At 41.1% G+C, this 22,124-nt stretch overlaps 1 protein-coding gene across 2 annotated transcripts; it reads left to right on the top strand.

The window, feature by feature from the left end:
• The first annotated feature begins 28 nt into the window (after nucleotides 1-28).
• On the top strand, nucleotides 29-13,726 carry LOC143295779 (protein lin-52 homolog). Of its 2 annotated transcripts, none has more exons than XM_076607397.1 (6): nucleotides 29-156; nucleotides 3,368-3,451; nucleotides 6,678-6,712; nucleotides 8,327-8,399; nucleotides 11,280-11,363; nucleotides 13,015-13,726. In XM_076607397.1, the coding sequence occupies exons 1-6, from the start codon at nucleotides 123-125 to the stop codon at nucleotides 13,095-13,097; spliced, it is 393 nt and encodes a 130-aa protein (XP_076463512.1). In that variant the 5' UTR covers nucleotides 29-122; the 3' UTR covers nucleotides 13,098-13,726. The 2 variants fall into 2 exon arrangements, with proteins under 2 accessions (XP_076463512.1, XP_076463511.1); XM_076607396.1 differs by having other exon boundaries at nucleotides 3,368-3,466.
• The last annotated feature ends 8,398 nt before the right edge of the window (nucleotides 13,727-22,124 follow it).

Below are 22,124 nucleotides of genomic sequence, written 5' to 3'. Positions count from 1 at the left end.
TTCGTTGAATAACGGACACATTTCATATAAATTCTTGAATGAAAAGAAGCTGATTGAGTTTACACTGTCGAGGCGACGAGAACGCTCGTGATCACGTGATTCCATCAGTGCGCGAGTTCAAAATGGCTGCAGCCTCTGGAAGCACTTTGAAAGGAGGTTAGCAATGTCCCTTGCTTGATTGAGAGACTGTTCTTTGTTAGCTTTTGTTCATCTGTATAGTTTTATTGCACATATTCGTGGGTTACAGTTTTCAGAATTTAATTACGACCAGAACGGACACCACATACTTTTATCATTAGATTTTATAACCACCACTGAATGACTGATGGGTATTGATTTACAGCACAGCAGCAGACACTATCGATACTGCTTCAGTTAGACTGAACCTTATAGATCTTTGTCGAATCTATATAGACTGCTGTACATTAGTAAAGGATCTGGGTAGAAGAGAAAGAAAAAATTAGATATGTGTGACATAGTAGTTAATAATACTGAAGAAGCAAAGTTGCTGTGATAAAACATTAAGCACCTTACCAATTCTTAAGAAACTCCGCGTAAGTCACTAAGTGGAAATGACCGGAGAAGGTGGCGAAACAGAGTGTGTCAAAAGATTTTAAAGTGAACCAGTATTTTAACGAACCAGTAATACAACAGTGTTCTGCTCAATATGCATTTTGGAACAACACACACACACACACACACACACACACACACACACACACACACATCCATCATATATATCCTATCAATATCAAAGCGTGCAGGCCTGACAAGGCGTTTTGCCCCCATGAAGTGGGGAAGAAAAAGAGAGTCCCCACATAAGACTGGTGCATTTTTCAACACTGAGTGTGCAATGCTTGAAAAATCAAGAAATATCTAGATGAGTTTTGTATTTAAAATTCTGTAAATGAATGTCAAGATCATTTTTAAATGTATTCACTGTTTCTGCAGAAACAACACACACACACACACACACACACACACACACACACACACACATACAAGTAACTCTTTTTTTTTTAACTTTGAACAGTTTTCACTTTTTTCTCATAACACTTCTGATAAATTTGTCAGAGTACTCAAGGACCATCAGAAATGATGCTTTGCAGTTTGCAATCGACCAGTGTTGAATTTTCTGATTCAAGCTATGTATTACTGAATTCATTTATGCTTATTACAACATATACTGCCCAGAACAATTTTTATAGTCTGAACTAGGGGAAACTAAAGGATTCAAGTGTTTATGCATGTTGTTCATGCACTGAATGTTTCAGCAAACAGATTAAAAGAAAATGATCATATAATGATACTGTGATTCTGATATGTTTTTGTTTCTTGTTGAATAATCTCTCACAAATCTCTCACAGTCTTGGTTTATTTCAGTACTGCTTGAATTGTTTGTTTATTGATTCATCTCTTCTTTATTTCAACTTAATCAAATGCATTTTGCAATCTTGCATGATGCTCCAGTCACAGTAAACTAAAATCAGTAGTTTAGGGTCTCAACAAAATAGTGAAAAGTGGGGGGTTGAGGCGGGGGGCAGGGGGGGTGATCTTAAATTATTCCCATATATACATAGACCACATGTGTATATTATATACATGTTAAGTGGGTCATCTCATGTGTGATATTTTATGTCCCGTCATCTTTCTAACTTTTTTTTTTTTTTTTTTTTTTTTTTTTTTAAATATCAGAATTGGGTAATATCGGATTATAGCATCCTGAATTCATCAAGCTGTATGCATGTTATTTTTGACTCACTTGTGTAAACAAAGTGAGTCTATGTTTTAACCCGGTGTTCGGTTGTGTGTGTGTGTCTGTGTGTCCGTGGTAAACTTTAACATTGACATTTTCTCTGCAACTACTTTGTCAGTTGACACCAAATTTGGCATAAAAATAGGAAAAATTCAGTTCTTTCCAGTCATCTTGTTTAAAACAATATTGCGCTTCTGGGATGGGCACAAAAAAATAAAAAATGAAGCCTAATTATATGCAAACTGCATTTACTGTTATATTTATATTTTTTTGTATTCTCTAAACTTGGCACTTTGATCTGATATTCGACCCAACAGCTAGAGCAGTCATTATTATCATTTTTTGTTCAAACAGGAACTTCTTTTGCTAAGCATGGAAGTTTTATTTATTTTGCAAACGTTTTGGTGCAGATAGTAAAAAAGGGAAATTACTCTGTAATGCTAGTGGAGTTAATTTGCTTTAAACTGATCTTTCTCATCTTAAACATTACATTTTGAAACAAGAGAGGCAAGGCCTTCAAGACTCACTTGTGATGCACTTTAAAAAAAAAAATCCAAGCTTTTTATGTATTGAGTATAATTTCAAAATGTAATGTTTAAGATGAGAAAGATCAGTTTAAAGCAAACTAAGTTCCCCAGCAGAGTAATTTCCCTTGTTTTACTGTCTACACCAAAACGTTTGCAATAAATAAAACTTCCATGCTTAGCAAAAGAAGTTCCTGTTTGAACAAAAAATGATAATAATGACAGATCTTTTGTTGGGTCGAATATCAGATCAAAGTGCCAAGTTTAGAGAATACAAAAAATATAAATATAACAGTAAATGCATTATACTCAATACTTAAAAAGCTTGGATTTTTTTTTAAAGTGTATCACAAGTGAGTCTTGAAGGCCTTGCCTTTCTTGTTCTTGTATATTGCAATGCAGACATGAAGTATAACATAGATAACAATCATTTGACCTTGTCATCCACTCTGGTAAATTGTGGTATAAATCACCTTAAAAACCATTGTATAACCCCCCTTACTAACCTGATAACATTACACGCATTTACTGTACAGTGGCTAAAATTGCAATTACAGGAAAGTATTGCAATATACAAGAAATATACTGTGCATATAACTCCAGGAATTTAGGATGCTGAAATTGGATATGACCCAGAGTGAAGTTTGAAGGCCCAAAACTAAAAGCAAAGTAAGTCTCTGTGGTGCTAAGCTGCCACAGGTAATGGATAACATAATTATAATAATCCTTTAATAACACTTTATAAAAACAACAACAACAACAAACAAAAAAATACTGGTGCTCCTTGAAGCTATTTCAACATGTATACATGCCATGATGTGACATTTGGTGTCTTGTTTATCTTGTTCTTTATTATTTGTTATTGTTCATCTTATTATTACTATTATAAGTATTATCATATTGAAAAATAACCCTTGTATCTCAACAAATTAATGATTTTTTTCTTCTTTTTTTTCGATGATCATTGATGGACCAAATGTTTTGCTATGTGAATGTTGAATCACATTGATGTCGTGAAAAGTCAAAATATAACCTTGTGTACAAGGGAAAAAAAAAAAAAAAAAGTGTGTGTGGTGCTGACTTTCAGGCTATGTGACCAGAGGAGGCGAAGACGACCAGCTGCTGAGCATGGAGAAGTTGAGAGCATCTCCCGAACTCTGGCCAGAACAGAGTAAGAAGATTATTGGTAGTATTATTTTTCTTCCTTTTTCTCAAATTATCATTATTGTCCTTATCATTACTTGTTCCATTATCTGAACTCTTGTGCAGAACAATAGTATACAAGTCAGATTATTTTCCAATGGCACTAGAAGTACTAGATAATACTTGAAGGAGAGCATGACACTTGCCAGGCACACACACGACACATACAGGCATGGGAGCGAGCGTGCGTGTGCATACACGCGCGCGCGCGCACACACACACACACACACATCCCTGATGAACAGACACAATCACAAAACCAACATGTGTATGCATGCATGTGCCATACATTTAGCAAGGCAAAGCAAAGGCAAGGCAAAAAGTTTATTTCTTGTGGCCCCTGGGGGCATCAAAATGTAACATACATACTTATTTTAGATATACCATACACACAATAAGCGTGATGTCAAAGGAACAAAGAGAAAAAACAAATCATCCTCATCCACAGATGTAGCTTTACCGGAAAGAACTACAAATAGAAGAGACCAATGCTTTTAGTTTTAACAATATTCTTTTGTTGTTGTTTTTTTTGGGGGGGAACAATCAGTGGAATTTAAGAAAGTTGGGTGGTTTCTATAATACCTAGGTATACTTTTGTCTGTCACTTTCAAAGAAAGGGCACACAAACAAATAGTGGAACTCATCAGCAATGTCGGTATTGGAACATTTATCACAGATTCTTTTGTTTCTTGGTAAATTGTTGAAGCGCTGGCTATTAGCAGGCAAAGCATTATTGGTTGTCCAAAACTTAACTGGATAACACAATTATTTGGTAGCACAGTAAAGTTAGCATCTTGACCAAAATTTGGCTTAAACATCCTATAGTTAATATACATGGTGGTGTGTCCATCGAGATCGATGATGACCATCGAGATCGATGATGACCATCGTTGTCATCCAGATGGGGGATGGGGAGAGGGTGGTGGTGGGGTGGGGGGAAGGATGCTCATGAGTCTATCTGTGAGTGCGCAGATGGCTGTATAGTCCAATCTGCGCACGAAATGTTCGCTGACAGTTGGGGCAGACAAAGACAGGCATATCATTGTCAGGGAGCTTGTTTGCCCGTGACTTTCTGGCCTGCCTCTTCTGAACAGCTGCAGCAGTCCTGCTGGCCTCGCACAACTTGGCGCCTTTGTGCACAGCAGCGCGCCATTTGTTACGGTCCACTGCAGATTCCTCCCAGGAGTCAGGGTTGATATCAAACGCTTTCAGAGAGACCTTCAGAGTATCTCTGAAGCGCTTCTTCTGACCTCCGTGTGATCTCTTCCCTTGTTGCAGCTCGCCATAGAAGAGCCTTTTGGGCAGCCGATGGTCTGGCATGCGCGCCACGTGTCCAGCCCAGCGAAGCTGGGACTGCATCAGGATGGTGAAGATGCTGGGAAGGGTGGCTTTTGTGAGCACCTCTGTGTCTGGGGTCCTGTCTTGCCACTTGATGTTCAGTAGCTTCCTGAGGCATGTTGTGTGGAAGTGGTTCAGCTTCTTGGCATGTCGTTGGTACACTGTCCAAGTTTCGCAGCCGTACAGTAGTGTGGGGAGAACTACTGCTCTGTAGACCTTTAGCTTGGTCTCAAGACTAATGCCTCTTCTGTTCCAGACATTTGCATTGAGTCTACCAAAAGTTGCACTTGCTCTTGCAATCCTGACATTCACTTCATCGTCGATGGTCGCATTTCGTGACAGTGTGCTGCCAAGGTATGTGAACCGCTCCACCGCACTGAGTCTCTGACCGTTGACTGTGATGTTGGGCTCAACGTAGGGTTTCCCTGGGGCTGGCTGATGGAGAACTTCAGTTTTCCTCGTGCTGATGGTAAGGCCGAAGTTCCTGCTGGCAGTGGCAAACTTGTTGACGCTGAGTTGCATGTCAGCTTCAGATCCAGCGTTGAGGGCACAGTCATCAGCAAACAAAAAGTCTCTGATGATGTCTGTCATGACCTTCGTTTTTGCTTGAAGCCTTCTGAGGTTAAACAGCTTGCCATCTGTTCGGTACTTTAGGCCAATTCCAACATCGCCATCTCTGAAGGCATCAGTAAGCATTGCAGAGAACATGAGGCTGAACAGCGTTGGAGCCAGGACGCAGCCTTGCTTGACACCATTTGTGACAGGAAAAGGAGCAGATGTTTCACCACTGTCCTGGACTCGAGCCTGCATGCCTTCATGGAATTGGCTGACCAAGGAAATAAATTTCCGAGGGCATCCGTACTTGGCCATGATCTTCCACAGTCCCTCTCTACTCACGGTGTCAAAGGCCTTAGTGAGGTCGACATAGGTGGAGAACAGATCAGCATTTTGCTCCTGACATTTCTCTTGCAGCTGCCTTGCAGCAAACACCATGTCGGTGGTTCCGCGCTCTTTCCGGAATCCACATTGGCTCTCAGGCAAATGACCTTGGTCAAGGTGTGCTGTGAGGCGGTTTAGTAGGATCCTGGCAAGTATCTTGCCTGCGATGGAGAGCAGGGAAATGCCCCGATGGTTATCACAGGCTTGCCGGTTCCCCTTTCGCTGACCAAAATTTGGCTTAAACATCCTATAGTTAATATACATGGTATCATTATCTGTATGTCTATACCAATCTTGCAAAAACTGATCTTTTAAACAACATTCAACCTTCTCTTTAAACCAGTTGCGATGTACTTCAAGACTGTGCTGGTTTAACCAAAAGGTACTTAATCCAATTTCATTCAAGATAGTGTGAATACATTTAAGGTATTGGTTCTGGTGTGTGCGTATTATTATATATTATATGCACATATTATATGCATACATGTGTATTATTATATAATATTATATGCACATATTTACAAATTATCTGTTCATTACAGAGAGAAAGAAAACTATGTCTTTCTGGGGACATCCATGCACATGTGACAAGTAATATCACTCAGAGTACATGAATTCGGATGGCTTTTGACGTTTTTGTTCAACGAACAGTGTGGGCAATATCAAACCTTAAGTCGTATGTGCTGTGTTGAAAGGTGCTGTAACATATCTTAGGTATTTATAATTTGATTACCAAATTTATTGTTGGATTACCAGTACCATGTGTATGTGTGCCTAGGTCAGAGTACGTTATGCCATCAGATTCTGAGTCTCTCCTCAATGCATGATCTCACCCACCATGCAAGCGGATCTCTTCTTTTTTTTTCTGGTTGATATGTTTCTGATTTTAATTTCACCAAAACCTGTTTTGTTTCCAGTACCCGGTGTCTCAGAATTTGCATCAACTAAAAGTGTGAGTATGAATTTTACTTGGAATGTCTTTATAATGAATATTTGTGGTTATGAATATATATAATACAAATACTGAATTTACCTGGTCTTTTTTAAAAGAAAGATTGAATAAAAGAAAAGGAAAGACAGTATGAGCAGTGGTCCATTATGGAGTAAGGACCAGCATATCTGAGGTGGCTGACTGTGCATGAAAATTCAGTTTCAGTTTCACATAGAGGCGTCACTGGGTTCGGACAAATCCATATACTCTGCACCACATCTGCCAGGCAGATGCTCGACCAGCAGTATAACCCAGCAGGCTTAATCAGGCCTTCAGTGCATAGATATATATTTGCGCGATTTCTTTTTCAGAATATGGTCAGAGGACATCATTTGCCTTGCCATGGGTTGTTTTTCAGTGCGCCAAATGTGTGCTGCACATGGGACCATGGTTTATCATCTCAGTGTATGACTAGACGCTCAGTTTCTGGTCAAACTTGGGAGAAAGGGTGAGACCGGGATTTGAACCCAGACCCTTGCAGTCACAGTATTGGTAAGGATAATCGTCTGAACCATTCTGCCACATTCTGCCTTGAAACATGAAATATAAAAACACAAAATCCCTCGAACATCCCTGTGTTTGCTGTTGTGCAGGGGGAAAACCTCTTTTGCCTGTTGCCACTGCAGTAGACATCTGATTTTCTTCTAAGTCAGAGAACAGTGTTTAACATTCTCCCCTTAGCCACCCCCCTCCACTGCTCCCTCCCACCCCCACACCCTTTCCACCTCCCTCTGCCCTCTTCATCTTCCCAACAGAATTCAGAATTCAGCAAGGTGGTGCTGACCATCCAGATTGCTCAGTTCATGGTTTATGATATGATTGTGGGGAGTATTCCTGCTTTGTTTCAATTTGCTGTACATGTACACATGTTTAATTCTGAAATCTGTCTAAGAAAGCTGAAGCCTGCATATGATAAGTTTAACAACTATTGATTGATGGAGAGGAGAATTGCTTTGGTTTCTTGTATATATCAAAAAAAAAAAAAAAAAAAAAAAAGAAAAGAAAGTTCTGTATTTTCATCACACTTAGATGTATAAAACAGAAGAAACTGGGCATCACAGAGTTGTGATAAAAAAAATGTTAGGGGGTTGCAGGGGGGTTGACAAATGCAGATCTGTACAGCCTCTTCAGTTTTCAGGTTGTTGCATAACTGCCATTCCCGTTTGTGTATAGCCTTCTGAAGACATTCAAATTTTAATATGCTATCAGCGATTTTGTACATAGGTATATCGGTTATCATGCATGACAAAAAGGAGATCTTTTATGTTTTAGTGAATCAGTTCCCATGTTCAATGATACTACATGAATGGAAAATGGGCTGTTTTCTTTGTAGAGAGATTATCTTCCACTTGTAAATCCTGTACTTTTTGTCATTTTGGGGTTGATGATATAGGTGGTGAAATGGGGTTTTGTTTTTGGAGATTTTTTTTTTTTTTTTTTCTCCTCTCTGAACCGCAAACATTCAAAATTGCATGCTTTTCAATACATACAGTGATATACATTTTTCATTTATGTGCAAACACTTTAATCCAAATAACGCATGATCTTGAAAGGCTGATGGATCTGTCTGTTCAGCCTGTGAGTGCAGCAGAGTCCCCCCCAAAGTGGCTGGCAGACTTGGAAAAGGATGACATCGATCTTCTGCAAGGTTTGAACCACCTTTCCCATCCACTCGGTTAGACAAGCGTAACCCAGTGGTTCCGTGCCAGACGAGGATGCCAGTGTCCACGACTTTTGACTAGAATATTTACAACCTCCCTACCCTACAACCCCCACCACCACCTTCCTGCCATGAGACGTAGATTGGTGGTCTGGGTGCAAGTCATTCGGATGAGACGATAAGCCGAGGTCTCCTGTGCAGCATACACTTTACTTGTCTTAATTTTGTAAAAGAACTTTTGGCAACAAAAGGGTTGTCGCTGTCAAAATCATGTAGCAAAGTCCACTTTCATTGTAAAGCACACTCACTTGCGTTCACATAATTAGAAGAAGAAATATGGGTGGCGCTGCATTGATAGCGAATCACTCTCCCTGGAGAGAGCTGCCTGAATTTCACAGAGAGAAATCTGTTGTGACATAAACTGATCAAGTATTACAGTTCAGTTCAATACAATCCATGCGTTCATTGTTGAATGAAGTGATATTCCCATGTCCGAAGTAAATCTGATCTATTTGCTGCATGGTATTGAAAACGCCAGTGGCTGATGCTGAGTATTGGTAATATTTCTCTAGTTATTATTATTATTATTATTATTATTATTGATGGCAGGTTCCTCAGATCTTAGAATCATTGAAAAGTACTTAAGTAGGCCCTTGATGACAAGCCCTCTGGTGGCTAATTTTTTTTTTTTTTCCCCCACAATTATTTAATTCCACATCTCTCACCCATCCATTACACAAACCTTACATTCATTCATCAACATTTTTCTGCTGTGGTCGTTATACAGGGTTACCTGGAAATGGACAGGAAAAGAGAAAATATTAATGAAAAGTGTCATGGAAACATGCAATTATAATATTATTGTTATTATTATTACTAGCAATAAAAGAATTTTGACACTAAATTGCTGACTGTAGTAATGTCCTTACACCATTAGTTTTTCTCTGTTAACCACCATTCATTGTGTGTACAGTGAATTAAAAAGTGCTGAATTTTTTCATTGATCACATGCAATATTTGTTTCAAACTCTGTATCAAATTACCAGTGTGCGACAAAGAATGGACTTTAAATGATTGCACAAGGGAAATAACTTTCCGTAGCTCAAGTTACCACTGCAGATGTGGTTATGTGCCCCTCAACTGCAAACTCAGATTGCATTCCATGCCATTTTTGACAAAACAGTTATGAAGTACTATATTCATGCAACTAAGCAAATTTAAGTCTGTTGTGCTTCATTTAGAGGTGTGAAGACCTCACAAACTTTGATGTTGATAAGATGCAATGTTTCCTCCTTTTTCTTTCTTTTTTTTTTTTTTCCTCATTGCTTTTGATGGGAGATACTTTAATACCACAGTTACCCCCCTTGGAGTTTTCTTGTACCAAAGCATTCTCATAACAAAGCACCATACCAGTTTTGTTTTATTTTCATCCAGTAAAATTTGCTGTCTTTTGAAGTAGATGAGGTTAAATATGTTCTCACCGATATTTAACATTGTTGACAAGCAAAGACTGTTCTTTACCCTGTGATTTAGGAAAAGAAGAAGCGTTTTGATCTGACCACCAGGTCAAATAGCCTTTGTCTCTCTCTGTCTCTGTCTCTCTCTCCTCCTTCCTCCCTCCCACCCTCCTTCTCTCTCGTCACCCCCACTCTTACTTTCGCTCTCTCTCTCCCTCACTTGAATTATTTTGTTCAGATTACTTATCAGGGAATACATGACAGACTTGTTATGTTCTTTGCCCAATGCAGAGTTTGAGAGTACTCGCTCACTCTCTCGCTCTCTCATTCTCCCTCTCATAATATCACAGTACCCTGGAAAAATAAAATTCCTTCCTTCCTTCCTTCCTTATTCTCTCTCTCTCCCTCCTTTCCTTTGTTCTGCCTCCATCCTACCCACCCCACTATCTTGCTCTCTCTCCCCCACTTTATGTACTTCTTTTGAAATATTAAATGAGTCCATATTGACAGACTGATGTGTCCTTTTTCTCTCTCGCTTGCTCTCTCTCGATATATTTATATATATCTCCTCCCCTCCCTCTCTCCCTCTCTCTCACTCCAGATCTCTCTCCCTCTATCTCTTCCACTTTGTCACTCCACCCCACTTTATTTATTTAATTTTGTTCCAGTGATTGATGAGTGACTGCTGACAGAGTGTTGATGTGTCCATGTGCCGTGTGCATAGTTTGGAGAGTCTCTCTCTCTCTCTCTCTACTGACAGAGTGATGATGTGTCCATATGCCATGTGCATAGTTCAGTTCGGCAGTCTCTCTCTCTCTCTTTTCCTCTCTCTCTGCTGACACTAGTGACAGAGTGATGATGTGTCCATGTGCAGAGTTTGGCAGTCTCTGTCTCTCTCTCTCTCTCCCTCTACCGACAGAGTGATGATGTGTCCATGTGCAGAGTTTGGCTCTCTCTCTCTCTCTCTGTTTTTCTGTCTCTCTCTACTGACTGAGTGATGATGTGTCCATGTGCCGTGTGCATAGTTTGGCTCTCTCTCTCTCTCTCTCTCTCTCTCTCTCTCTCTCTCTCTCTACTGACAGTGTTGATGTGTCCATATGCCATGTGCAGAGTTTTGCTCTCTCTCTCTCTCTCTCTCTCTCTCTCTCTCTCTCTCTACTGACAGTGTTGATGTGTCCATGTGCCTTGTGCAGAGTTTGGCACTCTCTTTCTCTCTATCTCTACTGACAGAGTGATGATGTGTCTATGTGCAGTGTGGCAGTCTCTCTCTCTCTCTCTCTCTCCCCCCCCCTTTCTCTCTACTGACAGTGTTGATGTGTCCATGTGCCTTGTGCAGAGTTTGGCTCTCTCTCTCTCTCTCTCTCTCTCTCTCTACTGACAGAGTGATGATGTGTCCATGTGCCATGTGCAGAGTTTGGCAGTCTGACAGCGGCCCAGCTGATGGAGAAGGTGCGAGGTCTGCAGAACCTGGCTTACCAGCTGGGTCTGGAGGAAGGTGAGGGGGCGTGGGGGACTGTACCAGCCATCATCGCTTGATGAAAACAATAGTAATGATGATAATTATGTGTGATCATAGTCATGTCCGACTATGACCATCAGAACAGCAGAGGAGACAAATGCTGTCTTGACTAATGGGACGAGAATCTTGCCCTGCTTCAATCAGGTGGTATGTTGGTCCAGTATTTGTATTTGTATTGCTTTTTATCACAACAGATTTCTCTGTGTGAAATTCGGGCTGCTCTCCCCAGGGAGAGCGCGTCGCTATACTACAGCGCCACCCATTTTTTTGTATTTTTTCCTGCGTGCAGTTTTATTTGTTTTTTTCCTATCGAATTGGATTTTTCTTCAGAATTTTGCCAGGAACAACCCTTTTGTTGCCGTGGGTTCTTTTACGTGTGCAAAGTGCATGCTGCACACGGGACCTCGGTTTATCGTCTCATCCGAATGACTAGTGTCCAGACCACCACTCAAGGTCTAGTGGAGGGGGAGAAAATATCGGCGGCGGCTAAGCCGTGATTCTAACCAGCGCGCTCAGATTTTCTCGCTTCCTAGTCGGACGCGTTACCTCTAGGCCATCACTCCACAGTGTAACGCGCCTGCCTAGAAGTCGGAGAATCTTGAGTGCACAGGATCCATTTCCGCACTTGCCAGTAATTTCTACCCCTCCAGTTGACTTTGAGTGGCGGACTGGCTGCCAGTCATTTGGATGAGGCGATAAACCTAGGTCTTGTGTGCAGCATGCACTTAGGGCATGTCAAAGAACCCGTGCTAAAAGAACCCATGATAACGAAATGGTTGTCCCTTGGCTTCAGTGAAATGCTGTTGAAAAAAATTTCAGTTTGATAGTAAAACAAATGCACTTACAGACAGATTAAAAAAAAAAAAAAAAAAAAAGTATATGGGTGGTGCTGCACTGTGGTGACGCAGTTTCCCCAAGGAGAGTGGACTGAGATGAGGAAATCTTTCCTGACGCATAGAGAAATCTTTTCTGACTTCTCTCTCAGCCCTAGCCTCTGTTTCTTGTATTAATGATGATAATAATAAATAAATATGGTGTGATTTCCAGAATGAATGCTACTGAAAACAGTCAAAAGCGCCTGGCATGATCAGTTTAAATGTAAAAAATGCATTTTAAGATTGAAATGGATCATGTAAGGTGCTTTTGACTGCTTTCAGTAGCATTCATGCTGGAAATCACACCATATTTATTTATTATTATCATCATTAGCATGACGCAAATGATAAAAGCAGACAAACTCTCTGTCGACAACAACAGACGCAACTTTCTTGTATAAAAATAGTACTTGCCTAACAAAAATAGGGACATTTCCAAACTGTTTATTGTTTGAGTAAATGATGCATGTCCACATCCATTTACAATTCAAATCCTGTCAAAGCAGACTATGGAAAGAAACAATGTACATATGTATTTTCGATCTTTTTTTAATTTTTTTTAATTTGTTGTAATATTATAATCTTTTATTTTTTAATTGTGATAAATTTAGGTTTTTTTGGTTTTGTTTTTTGTTGTTTTGTTTTTTTTTACATTATTGAAGAGAAGATAAAGGCCCCAATGATCAATACACCTATTGACAATAAAAAGAAGAGGAGAAAAAGTCAATAATTTTTCTTCTGTTCTGTTGCAGCTCGTGAAATGACCAGAGGCAAGTTCCTGAATATTTTGGAAAAGCAAAAAAACAGATATTCATCATCAGTTAAGAACAAATGACAGTTGGTCTCAACTAATTAAATATGGATAAATGTGCAATCATTAGTGCGTTTGTGACCAAATGGAGTTGGCTGTTTTTGACTGAATGAAATATGTACATAGATGAATGTCATAATTTGTACTTGGTGGTCCATCCGGGCAGACTCTAATAGTTATTTATGCTGCATTTTTGTACATATGTTTTAGAAATAATGTGGTTCTGGTAAAGTGTTGTTTTGACATTGACAGTCATGACACAAATCTATGTACACCCACCAGTGAGAATTTTTTTTTAATAATGGTAATAACTTCATAGTGACAGAGGTGCACATTCTATGTGTTGTTGAGGTCAGACTTATTTTCAGCTTGTGTTCACATGCACACACGCACACACTCTGGCACACACACACACACACACACACACACACACAGTTTGAAATTGCAATGATTGAGTGTGAATTGTTTTTCTGGTATTATTTTTCAGTCTTCGTTTGTCAAATCATGCAGCCCAGAATGCTATTTCTATGCTTGATTAAACTGTAATATTGATGCTGTGGTCAAGATCTGAAAGATGTGTGCATACATGTGGGCAAGGCTTCAAGCCTGCTGTGTGAGAGTGTGTGTGTTTTTGTTCATGCTGTGAGAGAGAGAGAGAGGGGGGGGGGAGAAAGAGAGAGAGAGAGCAAAAAATTATGAGATCATCAAAATTTCTCATGATATGTATTATGTGGTTGTGTAGAAAAATATGAAGGATTTCAGCTTGCTTTTATGTGTCATGAAAATGCTTATGAAATTTGTCAAATAAAATGTATTACAATTGACAAAGAGTGCTTCGTTATTTCTTTTTCCATTTGTGTAGATGTGCATGAAGGTGTGCTTTGACTTACATAACACACACCTGCACAAATGGTCATGCATGCACATACTAAACCACATGATTAAAAGAATTAATCTTGAGTGTGAGATTATAGTTAAGTTTTGTTACATGTTCTTGCACAAAAAAATGTCTGGCAGTGTTTACTTGATCTGATTCTGATACAGTTTCAACCCATAGCTAAAAAAAACTTCTCTTTTTTTTCTTTTTTTTTTTTTTTAATTGGTGTATTTAAGTCTTGTGATATCCATGCTTTGGTAAAAAAAAAAAAAAAAAAAATCTATTTTAACTGATACTTTATGTCACAACAGACTACTATGTGTTAAGTTTGGACTGCTCTACTCGGGGAGAGTGCTTCACCACAATGAACATTATATAGACTTACACAGAAACTAATCAGTTTGCTAAGCCTAGCAAGAAATCGCGATCGATTTTCGATTAAATGTTGTCCAGTTCTGACGGACAGGTTGACAAAACGACACTCGAGACGAACGTACTCAAGCTCCTGCTTTCGGAAGGCGCTGGGGGGTGGGGCACTGGTTGGGGCGGAGGGGGGGGGGGGGACTCAAACTAGTCACTGACCTCAGACCTAATCTTAGACAGGAGCAGTTGTTGCTATGGTGAACGATCGAGAAGGGACAGTGAGGAAGGGGGGGACGGGGGGGGGGGGGGGTTAGTGGTAGGGTCAGCTTGAAAGGAGGTTGGGATCGACTAGGCAGCAGCATGAAAGTGTCTACGTCTGGATAATTAATTATCACTGTTTCGATCTCCTGCCGCAGTGCGGAGCAGTGCAGTCTCGATGAGTTGTAGCTCGAGGCGCGATTCGACCTTCAACAAGTTCAAGAGTGTGTGTGTAAGACAGACAGAGACAGAGGTGTGTGTAGGGGGTGGGGTGGAGGTAATGGGTGGGTGAATGTGTGTTTTGCGTCTGATTGAGAGAGACAGATCGAGTGGAAAGGAGAAAGAGACAGAGATCGAGAGGTGTTTGTTTTTTTGTGAGAGAAAGATATGTGTGAGTGTGTGCGCGCGCGCGTGTGTGTGTCAGTGGGTGCGTGCGTGTGTGTATGTTTGTGTTTCGGAATGTGTGAAGGCTACGCGTGTCTGCGAACGTCCGTGCACGGTATAAACGTCATCAAGAAGTCATGACTTCAGTCAGTATTACACCTGGATGGAACTGAAGACCAGCGCTACTTTCTGACCCCCGTCACCTCATGTTCTCGCCAGCTGCTGACATCATCAGCACTGATTCTGTTCCCAGTGATCCCCCCCCCCCCCTCCAAGCACGTGCAACTGATGTAACTAGGTCAGCGTGTCACTCACACTAACTCCTCGCAGCGGCGACAGATATTCGCATGCACGCGCGCAGAACCATACTTTCCCCTGCGATCTGTCAGTCATGTCGATTTCTGTTCCCTCCTCAGTATTTGTTATATGTCGAGGGTTTGCGCGGTTCAACGGTTCTCAGCGCCAAATGTTACGGTTTCCAACCTGGAAACTTGACAGGTCACGACACTATAAGTGACCTTAGAAACCCAGGGCCACCTTTACCACAAAATCGATTTTTTTTTTTTTTTTTTTTTTTAAGGAATCATGTCAGATATTGATTTTTTATACTGACTCTGGCCTCATCTCTCTTTTGGCACACACACTCGCTGTCTCACACACACGCGCTCGCGCGCGCACACACACGCACACACACACACACACACACACACACACATTTTACATAAACACACATCTAATTTACAAGTCTTTGATAAGGAATCAAATTAGAAAAATTATTTTATATACTAAATTTTTTCTTCTTTTTTTGTTGTTGTTTTTTTGTAATTACCACGACCATACCCTACCCCTTTCTCCCCGTCTACAAAAGAATGTTCTAGCCAGGTGTGTGGGGTTTTTTTGTTGTTGTTTTTCTTGTTGTTGGTGTTGTTTTGTTTGTTGTTTTTTTCCTGTACGTTTTATCTCTATTAATGTTGAAACGAGATCTGGGTACACAGAAACAACATTTTGATTTGCTTATTTCTATCCTATCAGTAGAGCATACTTATCAAAAATTGTCATGGAGCACATGTAGTTTATGAACTTTCCCACGGTATACGATTTCAATTCCAAATAAATAAATAAATCTCCTCGGAGAAGGAAACGAATAAAGTCTTCTCGTGGCCTCTTACTGGCTTTCTTGAGGTAGGCTGTATCTTATTAGACTGAATCAATAGGTGATTTGTAATATCGCAACTGATGCGCGCGCGCGCGTGTGTGTGTGTATGTGTGATTTAGTGTCATTCAAATATTTCCCTTTTTTTTTTCATTTGTAATTTTACATGTCTGTGCAAGCTTTCTCTTCAGCTTTCGTCTCGTTCTCCACTTTAAATCACCCCAGTATAGCGGCTGTTTTTGTACATGTGTGTGAATGATGAGTACACATAGTCCTTTCTTCTTCTTTTGATAATTAAATCCTTAATTCATCCTATTCATGTATTCGTAAGCATGCGTTTGAATGATTAATAAGTGGTATGGTGCTTTTTATCTGTTACTAAATTAATCAATTTATTTGCTTGTTTATTTATCTAAAAAAAAAAAATAGAAAGAACCACATTTAGTGTTTTCTATGATTTTTTTTTTCATAAATCATCAAACACGGGATCACCATTATTATTATCAGTATTATCATGCTCATGAGTAGTAGTAGAAGTAGTAGTAGTAGTAGCACTAGTAGCAGCAGCAGCAGCAGTAGTAGTAGAAGTAGCAGTAGTAGTAGTAGTAGTAAAATCACTGTTCAACATCATGATTCCCATTATAACTGTCATATTGATTTTCTGATCTGGAGCCAGTTTACAAACATCAACGAGTTCTCAGTTGAAAGACTTTCAGCCGGAAACTGAACCAAATGATGATGTCAGATCGACTAATGGGGGGGAGCAACGCACAAACGTGGGCCTATGAGTCATATCGAAAGCGGACCCTATCCGCATCTATTCACACCTTGGAGAACTGAACAGCACAATAATTATTATTGTGTCAAAAAGTGGCCCCGTGGTAAGGCGCCCGGCTTGCCCCTACGCACCGGAGAGAATCTGAGCGTACTGGTTCGAATCCCACAGTAGTCATGCAACATTTTCTCCCCCTCTTCTCGACCTCGAGAGGTGGTCTGGACGCTAGTCATCAGTTCGGATGGAAGAGACTGTAAACCGAGGTTCCGCCCGTGTAGCATGCGCTCAGCATACGTTAAAGAACCCACGGCAGTAAGAGAGTTGACCACAACAACATTCGTAGTAAAATACACTACATTATGCATGCCTCTGTGTGTGTGTGTGTGTGTGTGTGTGTGTGTGTGTGTGTGTGTGTGTTTGGTTTTTTCCTTCACATGTCGAACAGTGAATTTCTGTACCTGTGCACAGACAATAAACAATTGAGTCTTGAAGCCGGAGTCGATAAACTGACCGTCCGTAATTCGTCAAATTATACCAGGCCTTGCGCCTGTTAATGCACGGGTCGGACAAGGCAAGTTCGGTGAGCGACGACGGTGCCGACGACGGGCCCAGTAGTAACACGACCGCTCTTGAACTGCGCGCACTGGTTCGAATCCAACACTCGATCATCATGAGAATTTTCAACCAAATGGTTGTCCCCGGCAAAATTCTGCACTGAGAAAAACCTACTTTGTTTGCAAAAACAAATACACAAGCAGCCGCTAGGGTGGTGCTATCACTGTCGCGACGCGCTATCAGAAGGGTTGAGTGGTGGGGTGGGGTGCCGGAGAAGGAAGGGGGGCGGGGGGGAGAGGAATGCAGTTTGTGACAAAGCAATTCTGTTGTTCAAGATGACTTCACGTTCGTAAATAACTGAAATGAAATCTTATATCGGAAAAAACCCAAAAAAAAACCGAAATAGTACCAACAGTTCAGCTTCAATGAGGTGTTAGTGAAAGCGCGCGGACTGATCCATATAATGCCACGCCACATCTGCTTAAAATAAAACTGGAACAAATGCCTGATACCTAAACCTAACGCGACGCTCATCAGGCCTTGAAAGTCTAGGTTTGTGTACAACATAACACAATAAATAAATAAACAAATAAATGTAAAGATAACACCAACAAAAAATAAATCACTTCAATGAAGACAATGTCACATAATAAGATCAACGAAACAACAACAAAAAAAAGTAATGAAACAAATAAATAACAATGGAATTAAACACCATCCAAACTCACTGAGCTAAGTGCGGCAAACTTTTGAAGAAAATCGATCTTGGCTCAACAAAGACTCAAATGTATAACAGCTTGTTTTCAGTCAGTTCTAACGCCGGAATAAGATGCGATTATAATTATATCACTATAATAGTTTTATCTAGAGTTGATGCAAGTGATTACTACTAAAAATAGATTGGAACGGGGTCGCAAGTTGGGACAGGAATTGAGGATAAGTCTCTTCGCTCCAAGACTGTGACGTCACAATATGACATCATAAACAAAAGGCGTCACCGATGATTATGTGCTTGATGTCCAGTTGTCTTTTCTGCACTTACAGGAGTGTGTGGATCTGTGGGTGTGCATCCGAGTCAGACCGACACACCGAAAGCACTGAGAGAGAGACAGAGAGAGAGGCAGGCTAGAGTTGTATTAGCAGCAGCTGAGGCAGAATACGTCACACACACACACACACACAATCATTCTTCATACGTCTTTTTTGGCCGTCACATTTTGCCATTCATCCTTCATGTTCAGTGAACAGGGTCTATATATAAGTGACCCCCGAAAATTTGGAAGGAAAAAAAAAGTTTCATTATCGCGGTTTGTGTTTGAGTTTCTTGTTCAATTATTGTAATAGATCAGTAAAGGAACCTATTTTATTTTTCAGTTCTAACAAATAAATGAAGATTCTTTATCTCAGTTCTCAACGTCAGTGCCGGGCGTCACCCGGCCGGCTGATCTCAGTTCGCAAATTAGGAAGACGGCAAATAATTACATATCCTCAGTGCCAGAAAACCCGAAACTGACGACTTCATAATGGGTTCAGTGCACACGTGGCATGTCCTCTACTGGCATATCGCTTACACACTGAGTAGGCTAGGCGTTGCTGCATGTATGTGAGACTGATCAGTGCCTGAGTAATTTATTAAGATTCGGCAGCTCAGCTCAGTAGTTCAGCTGAAATGAAAAACACGCGCCGCTTCAAGTTGTTCAAGTTCAACCCGGCGGTGAAATACCAAACCCTATAAATAGGGCTGACGAATTCACTGATGTCTTTTTTTCCCCAAAAAAGTTTGATTACAATGGACTAAACAACTATCATCAGTGGCCTCAGTACCCAAAACTGACTCCGAAAAACTGTTCAAGGGAAGAAATTTCCAACCAGGAAGAGATCGTGTTGTCAATGGTGGAAACTTGCAACGCCATGCATGGGGAAAAAAAAAAACAACAACAACAAACAAACAAAACATCTCAGCATGTTCGACTAAAGCCGCGAATGTATAATCTAATTATCTCTGTAAATTCCAAGCAAATAACGCACGATTTTTCAATCAGCAGCCTCATTCTCTCCACACAGCAGCAAACTGAAAGTGCGAAGCGTGAATTCTGCTGTCTGTTGCAGACGTCTCAACTCGCCCGCCGCGGCGTGCGATCGGTTGGCCCCGTTTCCAGCGGCAGGTCCGGACACGCTGTGCACCACGCGCTCTGATTGGTCGAGGTAGCTCGCGAGCAGATGACATCATATTCCTAACAAAGTGACTATCGCCTTTTGCACTTTCTCAGTCCAGGCGCGAAAATTATTCCCGGAGACAACTTACCCATTTTCACAAGAGAAGCGAGAGAGAAAGGTAGGTGTTTGCTGTTTGTGAGAAGAGGGTGGACTTAGATCGCGCGTGGATTAAGTGCCAGAGGAGCGGTTTTTTTTTTTTCTCTGTTTGATTCATCATCGATCAAGAGGAGGGAGAGAGTTTTGTGCCTTGCGCGAATGACAACACAACCATGCGGCTTTGTTTATGTTGCTGTTTCTGTGCGTTTCCACGGTTATATTTTTTTTTTGCACGCGGCACTTAAGCTCACAAGTTGTGTGATGTGATGTGGTGTGATGTGATGTTTTGAACTTCGCGTTAAATTTGGCCCCCCCTCCACATCGGAAAAAGAAAAAAATAAGAGACTGGTTTTGATCTAACGCTTCATTTAGATTTGAACAGTTTCTGCTCAGTGGTTCGAGGTAAGTGGGCGTTCTGTATTATATATATATTTTGTTTATTGTTTTGCTTTTGATTGTTGACTGTTTCATCCCGGAACAGTGTACAACACTGCATGTTTCCTGTTCTATTTTGGGAACAGCTGCTGTACAACAGTGTTTCAATTGAAAAAAAAAAAAAAGGCATGACCACAGCGTTTTATGTCAGGACTTTTTTTTTCTTTCTTTCTCTCCTTTTTTTTTTTTCTTTTCTTTTTTCCAAGCAGACGTCAGTGTGGTTGCACCAGTCTTTAAGTCAGTAGATATGGACTCAAGTTAGTCCGCGGCACACATTTTTGACTGACACTTCCTTGACGGCATTAAACTAAAATGAAACTTGAAAACTGACGGAGGACAAGTGACCATGCGTGTGCAGTGTCTTGAAACCTTCTTGACCCTGACTTGAAGACTTTGAATACTATGAAGTGACCCTGCCCCGGCCTGTTCGTCAAGCACTTATACTGTAGACTTAATAGTGCAGCTGTTCTCTCTGTAGTTGTCGATCTTCAGAATTCAAGTTTATGGTGCGGGTTTTTTTTTGTTTTTTTGTGTTTTTTTTGTTTGGTTGGGGTTTTTTTTGTTTTTGTTTTTCTGGGGGGGGGGGGGGGGGGGGGGGTGGTTGAGGGGCCGGGGTGTATTTTACGTACATCTGAAACAGTAATCGTCACGACCATGTAGAATGCACTGACTTGTACAGGAGAGAGAGAGAGAGAGAGAGAGGGGCACGCTGACACACGCACGCACGCAGTGCACACACACACACACACACACACACCGTGACACACACACACGACATACACGCACGTACGCGCGCGCGACAGCCTGAAACACACACCACATCAGTAGAATATTTAGCAGACGTTAAAAGAACTCTCTCTCTCTCTCTCTCTCTCTCTCTCTCTCTCACACACTCACACACACACACACACACACACACACACACACATCTCCCCAACCACATTCTTACCCCCCCCACCCCTCCTCCCCCCACACACACACCTCCATCCCTACCCTCACCCCACCATAGACGCAAACACACACACACTCACAGAAAGAGAGAGAGAGAGAGGGGGGGGGGATAGAGAGAGAGAGAGAGAGCGCTCTCTTTTCCTTGGGAGCCGCGACACCTAAACTGGAACAGAGCAGAATGACATCATCCTAGTGCACTGTTTCGCAATGCAGTGTCTCATGCATGCAGGCTGCCCTGTTGAGAGGTGTTGAGGGGGGGGGGGGGACGGGGGGGTGGGGGCTGATGAAGATGAGGGAGGGTAGGGAGAGTGGTGGTGAGGCGGGTAGGGGGGAGGGGTGGGGGGGGGAGAGGTGTCGGGTTATACTGACTGGTTTGATTATCGATCTGCCTGCGGGCGTCTTTTTTTACCTGTCAGTTGACCGACCGATCGACCTCTAGCTGTTACTGACTGACCCAGTAAGTCGAACTAGTGTTGTTCAGGTCAGTTGTGGTCAGCCGGCATCAGCAGCAGGAGGACATGGTGATATTGCTTTTGTTGCTGTTGTTGTTGTTGCGGTTGTAGTTACACTAACTTGAAGCAGCATCAGGACCGAGAGATATGATAGTAAATACCCGGTAGCAGTAGTAGGCCTGATATTAGTAATAATGCTAATCACTAATGAAGATAAATCATTCTTATTACTCGATACTAATAACAATAAAAATGATGATGATGATGGTGGTAATAATAATAATAATAATTGTAGCTATGTGCTCAATACGACTGCCAACTCAACTCACAAACAATAATAATAATAACAGTAATAATAATGATAATAATAAAGATGATGATGATGATAATGAAAATAACGACGAAGACGACGATGATGATAATACAGATTCAGTTACCGTCTCACGCTGGAGCTCGTGGAGTTCACAATTAAAATTAAAGTCAGTTGCACATACATAAACACACGTGCATCAACTGAGTTCCACCAGTCACAAAC

This window comes from Babylonia areolata, chromosome 21 (assembly GCF_041734735.1).
Source record: "Babylonia areolata isolate BAREFJ2019XMU chromosome 21, ASM4173473v1, whole genome shotgun sequence".
Taxonomy (NCBI): Eukaryota; Metazoa; Mollusca; class Gastropoda; order Neogastropoda; family Buccinidae; genus Babylonia; species Babylonia areolata.
The sequence above is the reverse complement of the archived record's forward strand: the minus strand, read 5'-3'. Positions and strand labels throughout refer to the sequence as shown.